At 38.6% G+C, this 18,785-nt stretch overlaps 1 protein-coding gene across 1 annotated transcript in view; it reads right to left on the bottom strand.

Moving 5' to 3' along the window:
* Positions 1–1,834: 1,834 nt before the first annotated feature.
* The window catches only part of TAMALIN (trafficking regulator and scaffold protein tamalin), a 58,939-nt gene continuing 41,988 nt past the window's right edge, over positions 1,835–18,785 (bottom strand). Inside the window, exons 5-8 of the mRNA XM_053708030.1 lie at positions 12,483–12,576; positions 11,772–11,838; positions 10,354–10,420; positions 1,835–3,405 (exon numbers count right to left, since the gene is read on the bottom strand). Coding sequence (XP_053564005.1) covers positions 2,972–3,405; positions 10,354–10,420; positions 11,772–11,838; positions 12,483–12,576 — 662 coding nt within the window. The 3' untranslated portion in view covers positions 1,835–2,971. The remainder of the gene's footprint in view (positions 3,406–10,353; positions 10,421–11,771; positions 11,839–12,482; positions 12,577–18,785) is intronic.

Genomic DNA, 18,785 nt, shown 5'->3' with positions numbered 1-18,785 from the left:
CAGCTTTGCTGGGCTCTTTGCCATTTCCTGTTGGGGAAGAGAATATCCCACAAGTAAGGATGACGCCGTGGACCGGACACACCTATGTTGGAGAAATACAATTTTTAAACTTTACAATTTACTTCTATTATCAAATTTGCTTCATTCTCATGTTATTTTTGATAGAAGAGCTCTCTATAAAGGTAGCCTGCACATGCATGACAGGAAATAGTGCTGCCATCTAGTGCTCGTGCTAATGTATAGCATTGTTGCAAAACTGTTGTCATATAGTGCTGCACACACGTGCACCCTCCTGAACTTACATTCCGGCTTTTCAACAAAGAATAACATGAAAAGGAAGAAACTGATAATAGTCGTACATTGAAAAGTTATTTAAAATGGTATGTTATATTTGAATATTAAAATAAAAATGCTGGGTTTTATGTCCCTTTAACACAATAAATCAGTGTTTTTTATGCTGGTCAAGGTCATACTTTTTTTTCTTGTGTTAATATGAATTTACTCATTAAAGGGACATTTCTATGTTGCATCTAAAAGTATGTTTGTGTCCTGCAATACTACTGTGGGAGTTGATCTTACAGCCAGTGAGCTGTTGATCCTTAAGTATCAGTTGTTTACAAATATGCTTTCCTACTAGTCTAAATATCATATTTTTTTAAAGCTTTAAAGGGACAGTTAATGTTCAGAATAATGTTATATAATTCTGCACACAGTGCAGAATTATTTAACATTATTTTAGCGGTAACTTCAAAAATTTAAAGTATTTGCAGATTTTGTAGTCTAAAGTTGGACTCCGATCTACTGAGTCGCGCTATTGGACTAAATGTAGCTCGCTACCGCTCTGGTCTAGTAGCAAATACCTTTCATTTTTGAAGTTACCGCTAAAATAATGTTATATAATTGCACAGGGTGTGCAGAGTTATAACATTATTCTGAACGTTTACTGTCCCTTTAAGGTACAGTAAAGTCAAACTTAAATGGATTGGATAGAGTATAACAGCTTACTAAATGTATTTCTATGATCAATTTTGCTTAGTTCTCACGCTATTGAGATCAGGAGTGTGCACGTCATTAGCCACCTGGCAGCAGTCTTTGCAACAATGTTTATAGCAATGTTATACAACAAACGCTGCTAACATTGAAAAGATAGACACGTGCACTCACCTAAGCTCCTATCGACCTACATACGTTTACTCTTCAAACAAAAGGACCCAAGAGAACAAAGCAAATTTGATAATAGAAGTAAACTGGAAAGCTGTCTAAAATGACAGGCTCTGATTAAATCCTTATGTTTAATGTTGACATTGGTGTTTGTTTAAACATATGTGGTGTTCTTTCATGTGTGCAAAAGAAACAAATTGTGTGCTTTTAATCTTTGCTATAGTGCTCCTAACTACACCAACACAACGGAAGTCAGTTAAAGGGACATTAAACCCAAAAAATGTATTTCATGATTCAGATAGAGAATACAATTTAAAAAAACTTTCCAATTTACTTCTATTTAATTTCTCTTATTATCCTTTGCTGAAAGGTTTATCTAGGAAAGTTTATGTGGAGCAGAGAACCTAGGGTCTAGCTGTTGATTGGTGGCTGCATATATAAACTGATTTTCATTGGCTCACCCATGTGTTCAGTTAGAAACCAGTAGTGAACGGCTGCTCCTTCAACAAATGATACCAAGAGAATAAAACAGATTAGATAATAGAAGTAAATTAGAAAGTTGTTTAAAATTGTATTCTGTATCTGAATCATGAAAAAGTTTTTGGGTTTCATGTCCCTTTAAGTACAACTATTACATCACATGTGTAACAAAAGGAGGTTTATTACTCAAGGGAAGGGGTTAAACACTTGCTGTTCCTTTATTTGTTTTTTTTATCATGATACAAGTATTATATTGGCTTACAATTAAATAAGGCACACAAACATGGCTGTCAGTTCTATTTTACCAACTCTCAGCTAAAATGGTCAATTTTTATTTGTGGAGGACAAAATGGGCGTTCCAGTTTGAGCAGAGTGGTTAGTATTGATGAAATAAAGATTGGTGACAGTGCAGCTACATTTACTTTGCCTAAATGTTTCTTTAGATACTGCTTACATAAACAATGTAGTTCCCTGAGAAACGGTTATTATGTGTCTGTTGGTTAGTGTGTATATACACGTATATGTATACATACACTGTATATTATATAAATGCACCATATGTGACATCCTCTTAACATTTTATTATTTGTAGACTGCATTTACAGATTTTAAAGAGGCCATTATCCTTCCCATCATTAATGAACATTAGTCTTGCCCTTTTGCAATTAAAAGCTTAGAGTACTTTGAGGTAGTGTTGAAGGACGGTTTAAAAACTCTGTGCCAATGAGATTGAAGACCACAGCATCTGCAAATATAGCAATTATGTTTCTTCAAAAACTCAGAACACAAAATGTTCAGTTACTATTTTCTCTACAATATACACCATAATGTTCAATCATCTTAACCAAAAAAGAGAGAAAAAAATTGTAGAGGTTTTCAAATGATTAATGTAATTAAGAGTTATATATAATAGGAACAGGGTAATGGTTCCAAAATTGGACAGAAAAAATATGGCAATATATTGCAGTTCCTTAAAACAAATGCGTGTGTATTTAGTGACTGAAGCCTAATAAAAAGCTATGTATCATGCAGGATCCCACTGAGACATGAACCAGAACAGAACACCTCACTGTTTAGTAGCTTCCTGCTGGCAGGAATATACCTCCGTGAGACAGTCTTTGAACACTAAATTATTGGAATAAGAGTTACATTTTTCATAGAAAAACCTGGAGTTTGGCCACTACACACTTGCCAAACATTTTAATGGAAAACAACTGCCAGAGCTGTAAAGTTTTACAATAAAGTGTAACAAAACAAAAAACAAATATCACCTTTTTTCTTTTCTAATACAGAAATAAATAAATAACTTAACAAATGGTATAAAGATGCGTTAAAGGGGGCTGGCCTCCTCTTCCAAAGATCTGTTAAGTCCAGGAATAAATTTTAAGAGTCTTTTCCGAAAACTTTTGTGTTTTTTCCTTGGTAGGGATACAAAGTTATTCTGTTCTTTTGGTTTGTCCCAGTTTGCTCCAGAGCTTCCACACTTGACACTGGAGCTGCGAGTCAGGGGTGATTTGTAAGGCTTACAGTTTTTGTTTGCTAAGCTATTTATTTCATCTGTGGAGTCTGTGCTGAAGTAACACGTCTGATACACGGCATCCTCGTTGTCGTCGGCGGTACTGAGGCAGCTTGCACTGCTACATATGCTGCCAGCAGCCAGGGTGCCTGTTAGCTGGTCTTTACTGCCGTAAGGAATAGTCCCATATATGAACGATCTCACAGATTCTAGGGTGTCATAAACGCTTGGGTCCTTCACAACGATGCCTAGAGAGAATACGCAAAATAATGTGTAAATAGATTGTTCATAGTACAAAATTATAAGGTCCTCTTTATGAACTGTGTGTGGGTTGTAAAGTATAACAGATCATTACTTAGTAATTATCTCAATAAATATAGTGTTGCATTGCTGCTGCTGTTTCATATAAGGATGCAATACCATAAATCCACTAAACAGTGCTTTAACCTTGTGACTCATGCAGACAGGTCTCCCTTCTTGTCTGGGTACATAAATGTGCTCTACATTGAATTATTTTACTTAACCACATTAACTGTAGCAGTTTTTTGCTCACTTTTTAAATCCTCCTATGCTGCTCTGTAACTAGGGAAGGGGGAGAAATGAACTCTAGAACAGTAAACCACTAAACCAATATTTTTCCACAAGTAGAATTTTATTGCTGCTTTAATAGAGACTTTAGTTTTCAATCTTATTTGCAACACACTACCCTATTTTTATCATGTTAAAGGGGTCAAAGGAGTCAGATAAACATTGCTCATATGGAGCAAGAATTAAAAAAGTACATCCAATGTACTAATATTGTCAAACTGACTCATTTCTCTTAGGATCTTAAAATGTGACAAAAACATAATTTATGCTTACCTGATAAATTCCTTTCTTCTGTTGTGTGATCAGTCCACGGGTCATCATTACTTCTGGGATATAACTCCTCCCCAACAGGAAATGCAAGAGGATTCACCCAGCAGAGCTGCATATAGCTCCTCCCCTCTACGTCAGTCCCAGTCATTCGACCAAGAATCAACGAGAAAGGAGTAACCAAGGGTGAAGTGGTGACTGGAGTATAATTTAAAAGATATTTACCTGCCTTAAAACAGGGCGGGCCGTGGACTGATCACACAACAGAAGAAAGGAATTTATCAGGTAAGCATAAATTATGTTTTCTTCTGTTATGTGTGATCAGTCCACGGGTCATCATTACTTCTGGGATACCAATACCAAAGCAAAAGTACACGGATGACGGGAGGGATAGGCAGGCTCATTATACAGAAGGAACCACTGCCTGAAGAACCTTTCTCCCAAAAATAGCCTCCGAAGAAGCAAAAGTGTCAAATTTGTAAAATTTGGAAAAAGTATGAAGCGAAGACCAAGTTGCAGCCTTGCAAATCTGTTCAACAGAGGCCTCATTCTTAAAGGCCCAAGTGGAAGCCACAGCTCTAGTGGAGTGAGCTGTAATTCTTTCAGGAGGCTGCTGTCCAGCAGTCTCATAGGCTAAACGTATTATGCTACGAAGCCAAAAGGAGAGAGAGGTAGCAGAAGCTTTTTGACCTCTCCTCTGTCCGGAATAAACGACAAACAGGGAAGAAGTTTGGCGAAAATCTTTAGTTGCCTGCAAGTAGAACTTGAGGGCACGAACTACATCCAGATTGTGTAGAAGACGTTCCTTCTTTGAAGAAGGATTTGGACACAAGGATGGAACAACAATCTCTTGATTGATATTCCTGTTAGTGACTACCTTAGGTAAGAACCCAGGTTTAGTACGCAGAACTACCTTGTCTGAGTGAAAAATCAGATAAGGAGAATCACAATGTAAGGCTGATAACTCAGAGACTCTTCGAGCCGAGGAAATAGCCATTAAAAACAGAACTTTCCAAGATAACAATTTTATATCAATGGAATGAAGGGGTTCAAACGGAACACCCTGTAAAACGTTAAGAACTAAGTTTAAACTCCATGGCGGAGTAACAGCTTTAAACACAGGCTTGATTCTAGCTAAAGCCTGACAAAAGGCCTGGACGTCTGGATTTTCTGACAGACGCCTGTGTAACAAGATGGACAGAGCTGAAATCTGTCCCTTTAATGAACTAGCTGATAAACCCTTTTCTAAACCTTCTTGTAGAAAGGACAATATCCTAGCGATCCTAACCTTACTCCAGGAGTAACCTTTGGATTCGCACCAGTATAGGTATTTACGCCATATTTTATGGTAAATCCTTCTGGTAACAGGCTTCCTAGCCTGTATCAGGGTATCAATAACCGACTCAGAAAAACCACGTTTTGATAAAATCAAGCGTTCAATTTCCAAGCAGTCAGCTTCAGAGAAGTTAGATTTTGATGTTTGAATGGACCCTGTATCAGAAGGTCCTGTCTTAGAGGTAGAGACCAAGGCGGACAGGATGACATGTCCACTAGATCTGCATACCAAGTCCTGCGTGGCCATGCAGGCGCTATTAGAATCACTGATGCTCTCTCCTGTTTGATTTTGGCAATCAATCGAGGAAGCAGCGGGAAGGGTGGAAACACATAAGCCATCCCGAAGTTCCAAGGTGCTGTCAAAGCATCTATCAGAACCGCTCCCGGATCCCTGGATCTGGACCCGTAGTGAGGAAGTTTGGCGTTCTGGCGAGACGCCATGAGATCTATCTCTGGTTTGCCCCAACGTCGAAGTATTTGGGCAAAGACCTCCGGATGAAGTTCCCACTCCCCCGGATGAAAAGTCTGGCGACTCAAGAAATCCGCCTCCCAGTTCTCCACTCCCGGGATGTGGATTGCTGACAGGTGGCAAGAGTGAGACTCTGCCCAGCGAATTATCTTTGATACTTCCATCATTGCTAGGGAGCTTCTTGTCCCTCCCTGATGGTTGATGTAAGCTACAGTCGTGATGTTGTCCGACTGAAACCTGATGAACCCCCGAGTTGTTAATTGGGGCCAAGCCAGAAGGGCATTGAGAACTGCTCTCAATTCCAGGATGTTTATTGGAAGGAGACTCTCCTCCTGATTCCATAGTCCCTGAGCCCTCAGAGAATTCCAGACAGCGCCCCAACCTAGTAGGCTGGCGTCTGTTGTTACAATTGTCCAGTCTGGCCTGCTGAATGGCATCCCCCTGGACAGGTGTGGCCGATAAAGCCACCATAGAAGAGAATTTCTGGTCTCTGGATTCAGATTCAGAGTAGGGGACAAATCTGAGTAATCCCCATTCCACTGACTTAGCATGCACAATTGCAGCGGTCTGAGGTGTAGGCGTGCAAAAGGTACTATGTCCATTGCCGCTACCATTAAGCCGATCACCTCCATGCATTGAGCTACTGACGGGTGTTGAATGGAATGAAGGACACGGCATGCATTTTGAAGCTTTGTTAACCTGTCTTCTGTCAGGTAAATCTTCATTTCTACAGAATCTATAAGAGTCCCCAAGAATGGAACCCTTGTGAGAGGAAAAAGAGAACTCTTCTTTTCGTTCACTTTCCATCCATGCGACCTTAGAAATGCCAGAACTAACTCTGTATGAGACTTGGCAGTTTGAAAGCTTGAAGCTTGTATTAGAATGTCGTCTAGGTACGGAGCTACCGAAATCCCTCGCGGTCTTAGTACCGCCAGAAGGGCACCCAGAACCTTTGTGAAGATTCTTGGAGCCGTAGCCAATCCGAATGGAAGAGCTACAAACTGGTAGTGCCTGTCTAAGAAGGCAAACCTTAGATACCGGTGATGATCTTTGTGAATCGGTATGTGAAGGTAAGCATCTTTTAAATCCACTGTGGTCATGTACTGACCCTTTTGGATCATGGGTAAGATTGTCCGAATAGTTTCCATTTTGAACGATGGAACTCTTAGGAATTTGTTTAGAATCTTTAAATCTAAGATTGGCCTGAAAGTTCCCTCTTTTTTGGGAACCACAAACAGGTTTGAGTAGAACCCTTGTCCTTGTTCCGACCGCGGAACCGGATGGATCACTCCCATTAATAACAGATCTTGTACACAGCGTAGAAACGCTTCTTTCTTTATCTGGTTTGTTGACAATCTTGACAGATGAAATCTCCCTCTTGGGGGAGATAATTTGAAGTCTAGAAGGTATCCCTGAGATATGATCTCTAGCGCCCAGGGATCCTGAACATCTCTTGCCCAGGCCTGGGCGAAGAGAGAAAGTCTGCCCCCCACTAGATCCGGTCCCGGATCGGGGGCTCTCGGTTCATGCTGTCTTTGGGGCAGCAGCAGGTTTCCTGGCCTGCTTGCTCTTGTTCCAGGACTGGTTAGGCTTCCAGCCTTGCCTGTAACGAGCAACAGCTCCCTCCTGTTTTGGTGCAGTGGAGGTTGATGCTGCTCCTGTTTTGAAATTCCGAAAGGGAAGAAAATTAGACTGTCTAGCCTTAGCTTTGGCTTTGTCTTGAGGTAGGGCGTGGCCCTTACCTCCTGTAATGTCAGCGATAATTTCTTTCAAACCGGGCCCAAATAAAGACTGCCCCTTGAAAGGTATATTAAGTAATTTGGACTTAGAAGTAACATCAGCTGACCAGGATTTTAGCCACAGCGCCCTACGTGCCTGTATGGCGAATCCTGAGTTCTTAGCCGTAAGTTTGGTTAAATGTACTACGGCCTCCGAAATGAATGAATTAGCTAGTTTAAGGACTCTAAGCCTGTCCGTAATGTCGTCTAGCGTAGATGAACTAAGGTTCTCTTCCAGAGACTCAATCCAAAATGCTGCCGCAGCCGTAATCGGCGCGATACATGCAAGGGGTTGCAATATAAAACCTTGTTGAACAAACATTTTCTTAAGGTAACCCTCTAATTTTTTATCCATTGGATCTGAAAAAGCACAGCTATCCTCCACCGGGATAGTGGTACGCTTAGCTAAAGTAGAAACTGCTCCCTCCACCTTAGGGACCGTTTGCCATAAGTCCCGAGTGGTGGTGTCTATTGGAAACATCTTCCTAAATATTGGAGGGGGTGAGAACGGCACACCGGGTCTATCCCACTCCTTAGTAACAATTTCAGTTAGTCTCTTAGGTATAGGAAAAACGTCAGTACTCGCCGGTACCGCAAAGTATTTATCCAACCTACACAGTTTCTCTGGTATTGCAACGGTGTTACAATCATTGAGAGCTGCTAAGACCTCCCCTAGTAATACACGGAGGTTCTCTAATTTAAATTTAAAATTTGAAATATCTGAATCCAATCTGTTTGGATCAGAACCGTCACCTACAGAATGAAGCTCTCCGTCCTCATGCTCTGCAAGCTGTGACGCAGTATCAGACATGGCCCTAGTATTGTCAGCGCACTCTGTTCTCACCCCAGAGTGATCACGCTTGCCTCTTAGTTCTGGTAATTTAGACAAAACTTCAGTCATAACAGTAGCCATATCTTGTAATGTTATCTGTAATGGCCGCCCAGATGTATTAGGCGCCATAATATCACGCACCTCCCGGGCGGGAGATGCAGGTACTGCCGCGTGAGGCGAGTTAGTCGGCATAACTCTCCCCTCGCTGTTTGGTGAAATTTGTTCAAATTGTACAGATTGACTTTTATTTAAAGTAGCATCAATACAGTTAGTACATAAATTTCTATTGGGCTCCACCTTGGCATTGGAACAAATGACACAGATATCTTCCTCTGAGTCAGACATGTTTAACACACTAGCAATAAACTTGCAACTTGGTTATAATCTTTTTTAGCAAAAACGTACTGTGCCTCAAAGAGGTACTAAACGATTAAATGACAGTTGAAACAATGAACTGAAAAACAGTTATAGCATCAAACTTTAAAACAACACAACTTTTAGCAAAGGTTTGTTCCCATTAGTAAAATAACAATAATTAAATTTGACATAAAAATTATAGAGCAACGTTTTTATTCACAGTCAATATAAAATTCTCACAGCTCTGCTGAGAGAATCTACCTCCCTCCAAAGAAGTTTGAAGACCCCTGAGATCTGTCAGAGATGAACCGGATCATGCAGGAAATATGAGAGTAACTGACTGGAATTTTTTGATGCGTAGCAAAGAGCGCCAAAAACGGCCCCTCCCCCTCATACACAGCAGTGAAGAGAAACGAAACTGTCACAATTAAAACCAAACAACTGCCAAGTGGAAAATAATGCCCAAATATTTATTCACTCAGTACCTCAGAAATGTAAACGATTCTACATTCCAGCAAAAACGTTTAACATGATAAATACTTATTAAAAGGATTAGTGACTTTTAACAGAGTAGTTCCGGTGAAATACCATCCCCAGAATACTGAAGTGTATACATACATGTCATTACGGTATGGCAGGATTTTCTCATCAATTCCATTCACAAAATAAAAACTGCTACATACCTCAATGCAGATTCATCTGCCCGCTGTCCCCTGATCTGAAGATTTTACCTCCCTCAGATGGCCGAGAACAGCAATATGATCTTAACTACTCCGGTTAAAATCATAGTAAAAAACTCTGGTAGATTCTTCCTCAAACTCTGCCAGAGAAGTAATAACACGCTCCGGTGCTATTGTAAAATAACAAACTTTTGATTGAAGTCATAAAAACTAAGTATAATCACCATAGTCCTCTCACACATCCTATCTAGTCGTTGGGTGCAAGAGAATGACTGGGACTGACGTAGAGGGGAGGAGCTATATGCAGCTCTGCTGGGTGAATCCTCTTGCATTTCCTGTTGGGGAGGAGTTATATCCCAGAAGTAATGATGACCCGTGGACTGATCACACATAACAGAAGAAATGCATAGGTGAGCACTATATGTATAACATTGTCACAATTATTGTTGTATACACTTTTTAAGTGTCTGCCTTATCTGAATCAAGTTTAATTTTATATACAACAGAAAAATAATTTATTGAATGATAGCTTAGGCATTATATACACAGAATGTTATTAAATATAAATATAACTGAAGTAGGAAGAGACTGGGACATATGTAGCCATTAGAGTTTAAAACACAGCACACGTAATTGGTTTGAGTTTAAACCCCCTCCTGAATATCCAATTAAATTAAAGTTCTAGCAGAATCTAAAGTTAACACAAATGTGAAAAATTAAAACAAAAAAAATTAGACCAAGCAGCTCTGTGTTCAGAGGTGTATAGAAGCCCCAATTAATTAATTTGACATTATATAAGTATGGTATATTTCTACAGACAAGGACAGAAGTTCAAAATATAAATAAAATAGCACACAAAAAAATATGCTTCCTTTAAAAATATTTCTTACCGTGTAGCAATCGCTGCTCTTGAACCATAAGTGATCGATATTCTTCCCACTTTTCATACAAAGTTTGCTGCAAAGAAAAAGCCATTAGATACTAGAATATACAGGAGACTAATCAATCAACCTCTACGTAACTAAGTTGTGTCATAACTTAAAGGGACAGTCTAGTCAAAATTAAACTTTCATGATTCAGATAGGACATGCAATTTTAAACATTCCAATTTACTTTTATCATCAAATTTGCTTTGTTCTCTTGGTATTCTTTGTTGAGAGCTAAGTCTAGGTAGGCTCATATGCTAATTTCTAAGCCCTTGAAGACTGCCTATTATCTCAGTGCATTTTGACAGATTTTCACAGATAGACAGCGCTAGTTCATGTATGCCATATAGTTTACACTGTGCTCGCTCCCATGGAGTCTGCACTGATTGGCTAAAATGCAAGTCTGTCAAAAGAACTGAGATAAGGGGGCAGTCTGCAGAGGTTTAGATAAAAGGTAAAAAGGTAATAAGAGGTAAAATGTATATGAATATAACCGTGGTGGTTGCATGCAAAACTGGGAAATGGGTAATAAAGGGATTATCTAGATCTTTAAATAACAACAATTCTGGAGTAGACTGTCCCTTTAAAGGAACTTGAAACAAATAAGTGCTAGTGTGAGCATATATACACACACATATACATACACACACTGTATATACACATACATGCAGGGGTCAAGTCCTACAAAAAAAATGTGGGAACTCACCAAGACATCCGCCGCCCCTCCCCCTCAGTTAATATTGTTTTAAATATACGCACACACACTTTGGTTAATGAAAGCAAATTAAATCCAATGAAGGGTTGAATGGTTGCATTTGGGCCTGAGACTTCTCCTCTGTCACAGAGTCTCACCCACTTAAGGTGCAATAGTCCTATTTCTGCTGAAGGGAACTAATAATCCCAGAGCAAGCCACACAGAAATGTAAGCACCATGTGTTCCACACAGTGCAAGGTGATCACACAGCAGGACTGCTGACAGGCTTGCATTTAGTGTATAGTAGGAAATGTTACCGCCCATTACTAGAGGATCTCACTATCTCTCTAACCAGACTGTGCTTCTATGTATGTATGTATGTATGTATGTATGTATGTATGTATGTATATGTACATATATTTTTTTTTATATATATTATTATCATGATTATATATTTTTTTTAATAATTTTATTTTTTTCCCTGAGTACATAATTTAGCTATTCTTTAACAACTATAAAGAAACCGAATCTGCATCCTTCTCAGAGTCTAAGAAGTAACAATATCTACCAGCTAAGGTTCTACTCAGTTTAAATGTAACCCTAGTGGTGAAAAACAGTGGACATTGTGTAAAAGAATATAATTTGGGTTACGCCATTTTTTACTTTTGGTACATGGAATACCACTGACCTTCAGATACTGCAGACGTGCCTCCAGCTCAGCTTTGCGGATTGCAGACCCATACACAGTCTCCAGCCTGCCAAGATAAATTAGAATCTTAGATTATTTAAAGGAAACTGCTGACATTCTTTGAGGGTTAAATGACACTTGTCAATGAAAAGGTTTAATAAAAAAAAATAGATCAGATAAGAGGATGAAAGATTGAAAAGAAGTTTAGAAAGATAATTTAAGGACAGCAATCTCAGACAATGAATATTTATTGTATTAGATAACTAAGATGCTGAAAATATGAGAATACACTTCTTGCCTTAAACACTACAGGGTCAATGAGTTTAAAAAATTGTAGATGTACCAGTGCATCAAAGTGTTAATGACTATAGTTAAACACAAAAATAGTTTTCTAATACATTCAAACCATCCAGCTGAACTGCACAAGGATTCTTTAGCTTGTGCTTACAACTGACATAGATGTTTTCTAATAAATGCCATTTATGGAACATATGCATTTCTGCATTGCTTTATGAGACCCAATAAGGTTATATGGCTTGCGTAACAAAAAAAATAATAATAAAAAATAATCTTAAACGATGTTATAAACTATGTTTATATAAAAATAGCTACCAGTGTTTATCTGTGTTGCTCGGCTTGATATTTGCAGAACCTATGTAGTTATGAGAAAATAAACAGTATTGAGAAATACCACATGAGATTATACTTTACCTAATTGAGTTCCCAGACAATTTTATCAGCTCCACAATATCTCTGTGCCTTATTCCCTCCACATTGAGACCATTTACACCAGCAATTATATCACCTGTTAAAAAAAATATATTTTAATAGGTTTGAGTGTACTGTACGTCACATAAACAGGGGCATCTGACATAATGGATAGGTATTAAAAAGGTGTCTAATCAAATGCAGGGCTTCGCTTTTGTTTTGCAACATTGGGAAAAAACATGCCCCAGCACATTACATATGTATGTTTTGGTGCCCTGTAAATAAAAAGCACTGAAATGCAATGTCTTAATGCACTTTAATAAGTCCTGATTTACACCACCAGCCTCCCTTGGTATAGATTGACACGCACACTAATTGTTGCCAGAACACAAAGCGTCTCTCATTAAGTTAGTACACTGCAAATACATAAGCCAGGAAGGCACCATAGGCAGCTGCCTATATCAGCAGAGAAACCCTGCGCCTGCCTTTCTCTAAATACATCAGATCTTCTATTTAATGCCAGGAGATCTCAGCTTTGCATGACAAAGCCAAGTAATCAACTCCAGGTTGTCCAGCAAAAGGGAGGATAAAAGGCTGAAACACTTAAAGGAACACTGAACCCATTTTTTTTATTTTGTGATTTAGATAGGAGCATGCAATTTTAAGCAACTTTATAATTTACTCAAATTATTTTTTCTTCGTTCTCTTGCCATCTTTATTTGAAAAAGAAGGCAGCAGCTTTTTTTGGTTCATACCTTTGGGCAGCACTTTTTTTATTGGTGGATGAATTTATCCACCAATCAGCAAGGACAACCCAGGTTGTTCACCAAAAATGGGCCGGCATCTAAACTTACATTCTTGCATTTCAAATAAAGATACCAAGAGAATGAAAAAAATTAATAGGAGTAAATTAGAAAGTTGCTTAAAATTTCATGCTCTATCTGAATCACGAAAGAAAAAAAATTTAGGTTCAATGTCCCTTTAATGATCACCCCTTACTCGTGCAAATGAAGCTTCCAGGACATAAAAACATAATTTATGTAAGAACTTACCTGATAAATTCATTTCTTTCATATTAGCAAGAGTCCATGAGCTAGTGACGTATGGGATATACATTCCTACCAGGAGGGGCAAAGTTTCCCAAACCTTAAAATGCCTATAAATACACCCCTCACCACACCCACAATTCAGTTTAACGAATAGCCAAGAAGTGGGGTGATAAGAAAAAAGTGCGAAAGCATATAAAATAAGGAATTGGAATAATTGTGCTTTATACAAAAAAATCATAACCACCACAAAAAAGGGCGGGCCTCATGGACTCTTGCTAATATGAAAGAAATGAATTTATCAGGTAAGTTCTTACATAAATTATGTTTTCTTTCATGTAATTAGCAAGAGTCCATGAGCTAGTGACGTATGGGATAATGACTACCCAAGATGTGGATCTTTCCACACAAGAGTCACTAGAGAGGGAGGGATAAAAATAAAGACAGCCAATTCCTGCTGAAAATAATCCACACCCAAAATAAAGTTTAATGAAAAAACATAAGCAGAAGATTCAAACTGAAACCGCTGCCTGAAGTACTTTTCTACCAAAAACTGCTTCAGAAGAAGAAAATACAACAAAATGGTAGAATTTGGTAAAAGTATGCAAAGAGAACCAAGTTGCCACTTTGCAAATCTGATCAACCGAAGCTTCATTCCTAAACGCCCAGGAAGTAGAAACTGACCTAGTAGAATGAGCTGTAATCCTATGAGGCGGAGTCTTACCCGACTCAAAATAGGCAAGATGAAATAAAGATTTCAACCAAGATGCCAAAGAAATGGCAGAAGTTTTCTGGCCTTTCTAAAACCGGAAAAGATAACAAATAAACCAGAAGTCTTTCGGAAAGACTTAATAGCTTCAACATAATATTTCAAAGCTCTAATAACATCCAAAGAATGCAACGATTTCTCCTTAGAATTCTTAGGATTAGGACATAATGAAGGAACCACAATGTTTCTACTAATGTTGTTGGAATTCACAACTTAGGTAAAAATTCAAAAGAAGTTCGCAACACCGCCTTATCCTGATGAAAAATCAGAAAAGGAGACTCACAAGAAAGAGCAGATAATTCAGAAACTCTTCTGGCAGAAGAGATGGCCAAAAGGAACAAAACTTTCCAAGAAAGTAATTTAATATCCAATGAATGCATAGGTTCAAATGGAGGAGCTTAAAGAGCCCCCAGAACCAAATTCAAACTCCAAGGAGGAGAAATTGACTTAATGACAGGCTTTATACGAACCAAAGCTTGTACAAAACAATGAATATCAGGAAGAATAGCAATCTTTCTGTGAAAAAGAACAGAAAGAGCAGAGATTTGACCTTTCAAGGAACTTGCGGACAAACCCTTATCTAAACCATCCTGAAGAAATTGTAATATTCTTGGTATTCTAAAAGAATGCCAAGAAAAATGATGAGAAAGACACCAAGAAATATAAGTCTTCCAGACTCTATAATATATCTCTCTGGATACAGATTTACGAGCCTGTAACATAGTATTAATCACAGAGTCAGAGAAACCTCTTTGACCAAGAATCAAGCGTTCAATCTCCATACCTTTAAATTTAAGGATTTCAGATCCTGATGGAAAAAAGGACCTTGAGACAAAAGGTCTGGTCTTAACGGAAGAGTCCACGGTTGGCAAGAGGCCATCCGGACAAGATCCTCATACCAAAACCTGTGAGGCCATGCCGGAGCTACCAGCAGAACAAACGAGCATTCCTTCAGAATCTTGGAGATTACTCTTGGAAGAAGAACTAGAGGCGGAAAGATATAGGCAGGATGATACTTCCAAGGAAGTGAAAATGCATCCACTGCCTCCGCCTGAGGATCCCGGGATCTGGACAGATACCTGGGAAGTTTCTTGTTTAGATGAGAAGCCATCAGATCTATTTCTGGAAGTTCCCACATTTGAACAATCTGAAGAAATACCTCTGGTTGAAGAGACCATTCGCCCGGATGCAACGTTTGGCGACTGAGATAATCCGCTTTCCAATTGTCCATACCTGGGATATAAACCGCAGAGATTAGACAGGAGCTGGATTCCGCCCAAACCAAAATTCGAGATACTTCTTTCATAGCCAGAGGACTGTGAGTCCCTCCTTGATGATTGATGTATGCCACAGTTGTGACATTGTCTTATCTGAAAACAAATGAACAACTCTCTCTTCGGAAGAGGCCAAGACTGAAGAGCTCTGAAAATTGCACGGAGTTCCAAAATATTGATCGGAAATCTCACCTCCTGAGATTCCCAAACCCCTTGTGCCGTCAGATACCCCCACACAGCTCCCCAACCTGTAAAACTAGCATCTATTGAGATTATAGTCCAGGTCGGAAGAACAAAGAAGCCCCCTGAACTAAACGATGGTGATCTGTCCACCATGTCAGAGAGTGTCGTAAAATCGGTTTAAAGATATAAATTGAGATATCTTTGAGTAATCCCTGCACCATTGGTTCAGCATACAGAGCTGAAGAGGTCGCATGTGAAAACGAGCAAAGGAGATCGCATCTGATGCGGCAGTCCTAAGACCCAACATTTCCATGCATAAGGCTACCAAAGGGAATGATTGTGACTGAAGGTTTTGACAAGCTGATATCAATGTTAAACTTCTCTTGTCTGACAAGGACAGAGTCATAGACACTGAATTTATCTAGAAACCTAAAAAGGTTACCCTTGTCTGAGGAATCAATGAACTGATTGGTAAATTGATCCTCCAACCATGAACTTGAAGAAACAACACAAGTCGATTCGTATGAGATTCTACGAAAATGAGAAGACTGAGCAAGTACCAAGATATCGTCCAAATAAGGAAATACCAAAACCCTATTCTCTGATTACAGAAAGAAGGGCACCGAGAACCTTTGAAAAAAATTCTTGGAACTGAGGCTAGGCCAAACGGTAGAGCCACAAAACTGGTAATGCTTGTCTAAAAAGAGAATCTCAGACACTAAAAGTAATCTGGATGAATCGGAATATGCAGATACACATCCTGTAAATCTATTGTAGACATATAATGCCCTTGCTAAACAAAAGGCAGGATAGTCCTACAGTAACCATCTTGAATGTTGGTATCCTAACATAACGATTCAATAATGATAGATCCAGAACTGGTCTGAAGGAATTGACCTTCTTTGGTACAATGAAGAGATAAAATAAAACCCCAGCCCCTGTTCCAGAACTGGAACTGGCATAAATACTCCAGCCAGCTCTAGATCTGAAACACATTTCAGAAATGCTGAGCCTTGCTGTGTTAACTGGGACACGGGAAAGAAAAGAATCTCTTAGCAGGAGGCCTTAACTTGAAGCCAATTCTGTACCTTTCTGAAACAATGTTTCTGAAACCAGAGATTAAGAACGGAATTGATCCAAATTTCTTTTTAGAAAACGTAATCTGCCCCATACCAGCTGAGCTGGAATAAGGGCCGCACCTTCATAGGTACTTAGGAGCTGGCTATAGGTTTCTATAAAGCTCGGATATATTCCAAACTGAAAATAGTTTCCAAACTGATACCGCTCCTGAGGATGAAGGATCAGGCTTTTGTTCCTTGTTGTGAGGAAAGGAACGAAATGATTATTTACCCTGGAAAGAAAGGGAAAGCAAAGTTGACTTAGAAGACATGTCAGCATTCCAAGTTTAATCCATAAAGCTTTTCTAGCTAAAATAGCTAGAGACATATACCTGACATCAACTCTAATGATATCAAAAGATGGTATCACCAATAAAATTATTAGCATGTTATAGAATAATAATAATGCTATAAAATTATGATCTGTTACTTGTTGCGCTAAAGCTTCTAACCAAAAAGTTGAAGCTGCAGCAACATCCGCTAAAAATATAGCAGGTCTAAGAAGATTACCTGAACATAAGTAAGCTTTTCTTAGAAAGGATTCAATTTTCCTATCTAAAGGATCCTTAAATGAAGTACTATCTGCCATAGGAATAGTAGTACATTAGCAGGAGTAGAGACAGCCCCATAACCTTAGGGATTTTTGTCCCAAAAAACTCTAATCTGTCAGATGGCACAGGATATAATTTGCTTAAACGTCTAGAAGGAGTAAATAAATTACCCAAATTATTCCATTCCCTGGAAATTACTTCAGAAATAGCATCAGGGAGATAAAACACTTCTGGAATAACTACCTTATTTAAACGTTTACATTTAGTATCAAGAGGACCAGAATCCTCTATTTCTAATGCAAATAACACTTCTTTAAGTAAAGAACGAATAAATTCCATCTTGAACAAATACAAAGATTTATCAGCATCAAAATGATGATGTTCATTTAAAAATTCATCTGAAAAAAAGAGAAGTTTTAAAAGACTTTTATGTATACTAGAAGGAGAAATAACAGACATAGCCTTCTTAATGGATTTAAAATAAATAAAATCTCTTATGTTATCAGGAACACTCTGAAAATTAGATGTTGACGGAACAGCAACAGGTAATGTAACAGTACTAAAGGAAATTTTATCTGCATTAATAAGTTTGACATGACATGCAATACAAATAACAGCTGGAGAAACAGATACCAAAAGTTTATAGCAGACTTAGCTTGGTAGCTCCAGCACTGTGCAGTGATTTTCCTGTAGTAACTTCTGACTCAGTTGCAACGTGGAACATCTTGCAATATGTAAAAGAAAAAAACAACATATAAAGCAAAATTGATCAAATTCCTTAAATGACAGTTTCAGGAATGGGAAAAAAATGCCATAGAACAAGCTTCTAGCAACCAGAAGCAATAAATAATGAGACTTAAATAATGTGGAGACAAAAATGACGCCCATATTTTTTAGCGCCAAAAAAGACGCCCACATTATTTGGCGCCTAAATGCTTTTGGCGCCAAAAATGACGCCACATCCGGAACGCCGACATTTTTGGCGCAAAATAACGTCAAAGAATGACGCAACTTCCGGCGACACGTATGACGCCGGAAACGGAAATAGAATTTTTGCGCCAAAAAAGTCCGCGCCAAGAATGACGCAATAAAATGAAGCATTTTCAGCCCCCGCGAGCCTAACAGCCCACAGGGAAAAAGTCAAATTTTAAGGTAAAATATGTTAAATTAAAATGCATTATCCCAAATATGAAACTGACTGTCTGAAAATAAGGAAAGTTGAACATTCTGAGTCAAGGCAAATAAATGTTTGAATACATATATTTAGAACTTTATAAACAAAGTGCCCAACCATAGCTAGGAGTGTCACAGAAAATAAGACTTACTTACCCCAGGACACTCATCTACATATAGCAGATAGCCAAA

Source organism: Bombina bombina, chromosome 3, assembly GCF_027579735.1.
Source record: "Bombina bombina isolate aBomBom1 chromosome 3, aBomBom1.pri, whole genome shotgun sequence".
Classification (NCBI taxonomy): Eukaryota; Metazoa; Chordata; class Amphibia; order Anura; family Bombinatoridae; genus Bombina; species Bombina bombina.
This window is presented reverse-complemented; position numbering and strand designations above follow the sequence as displayed.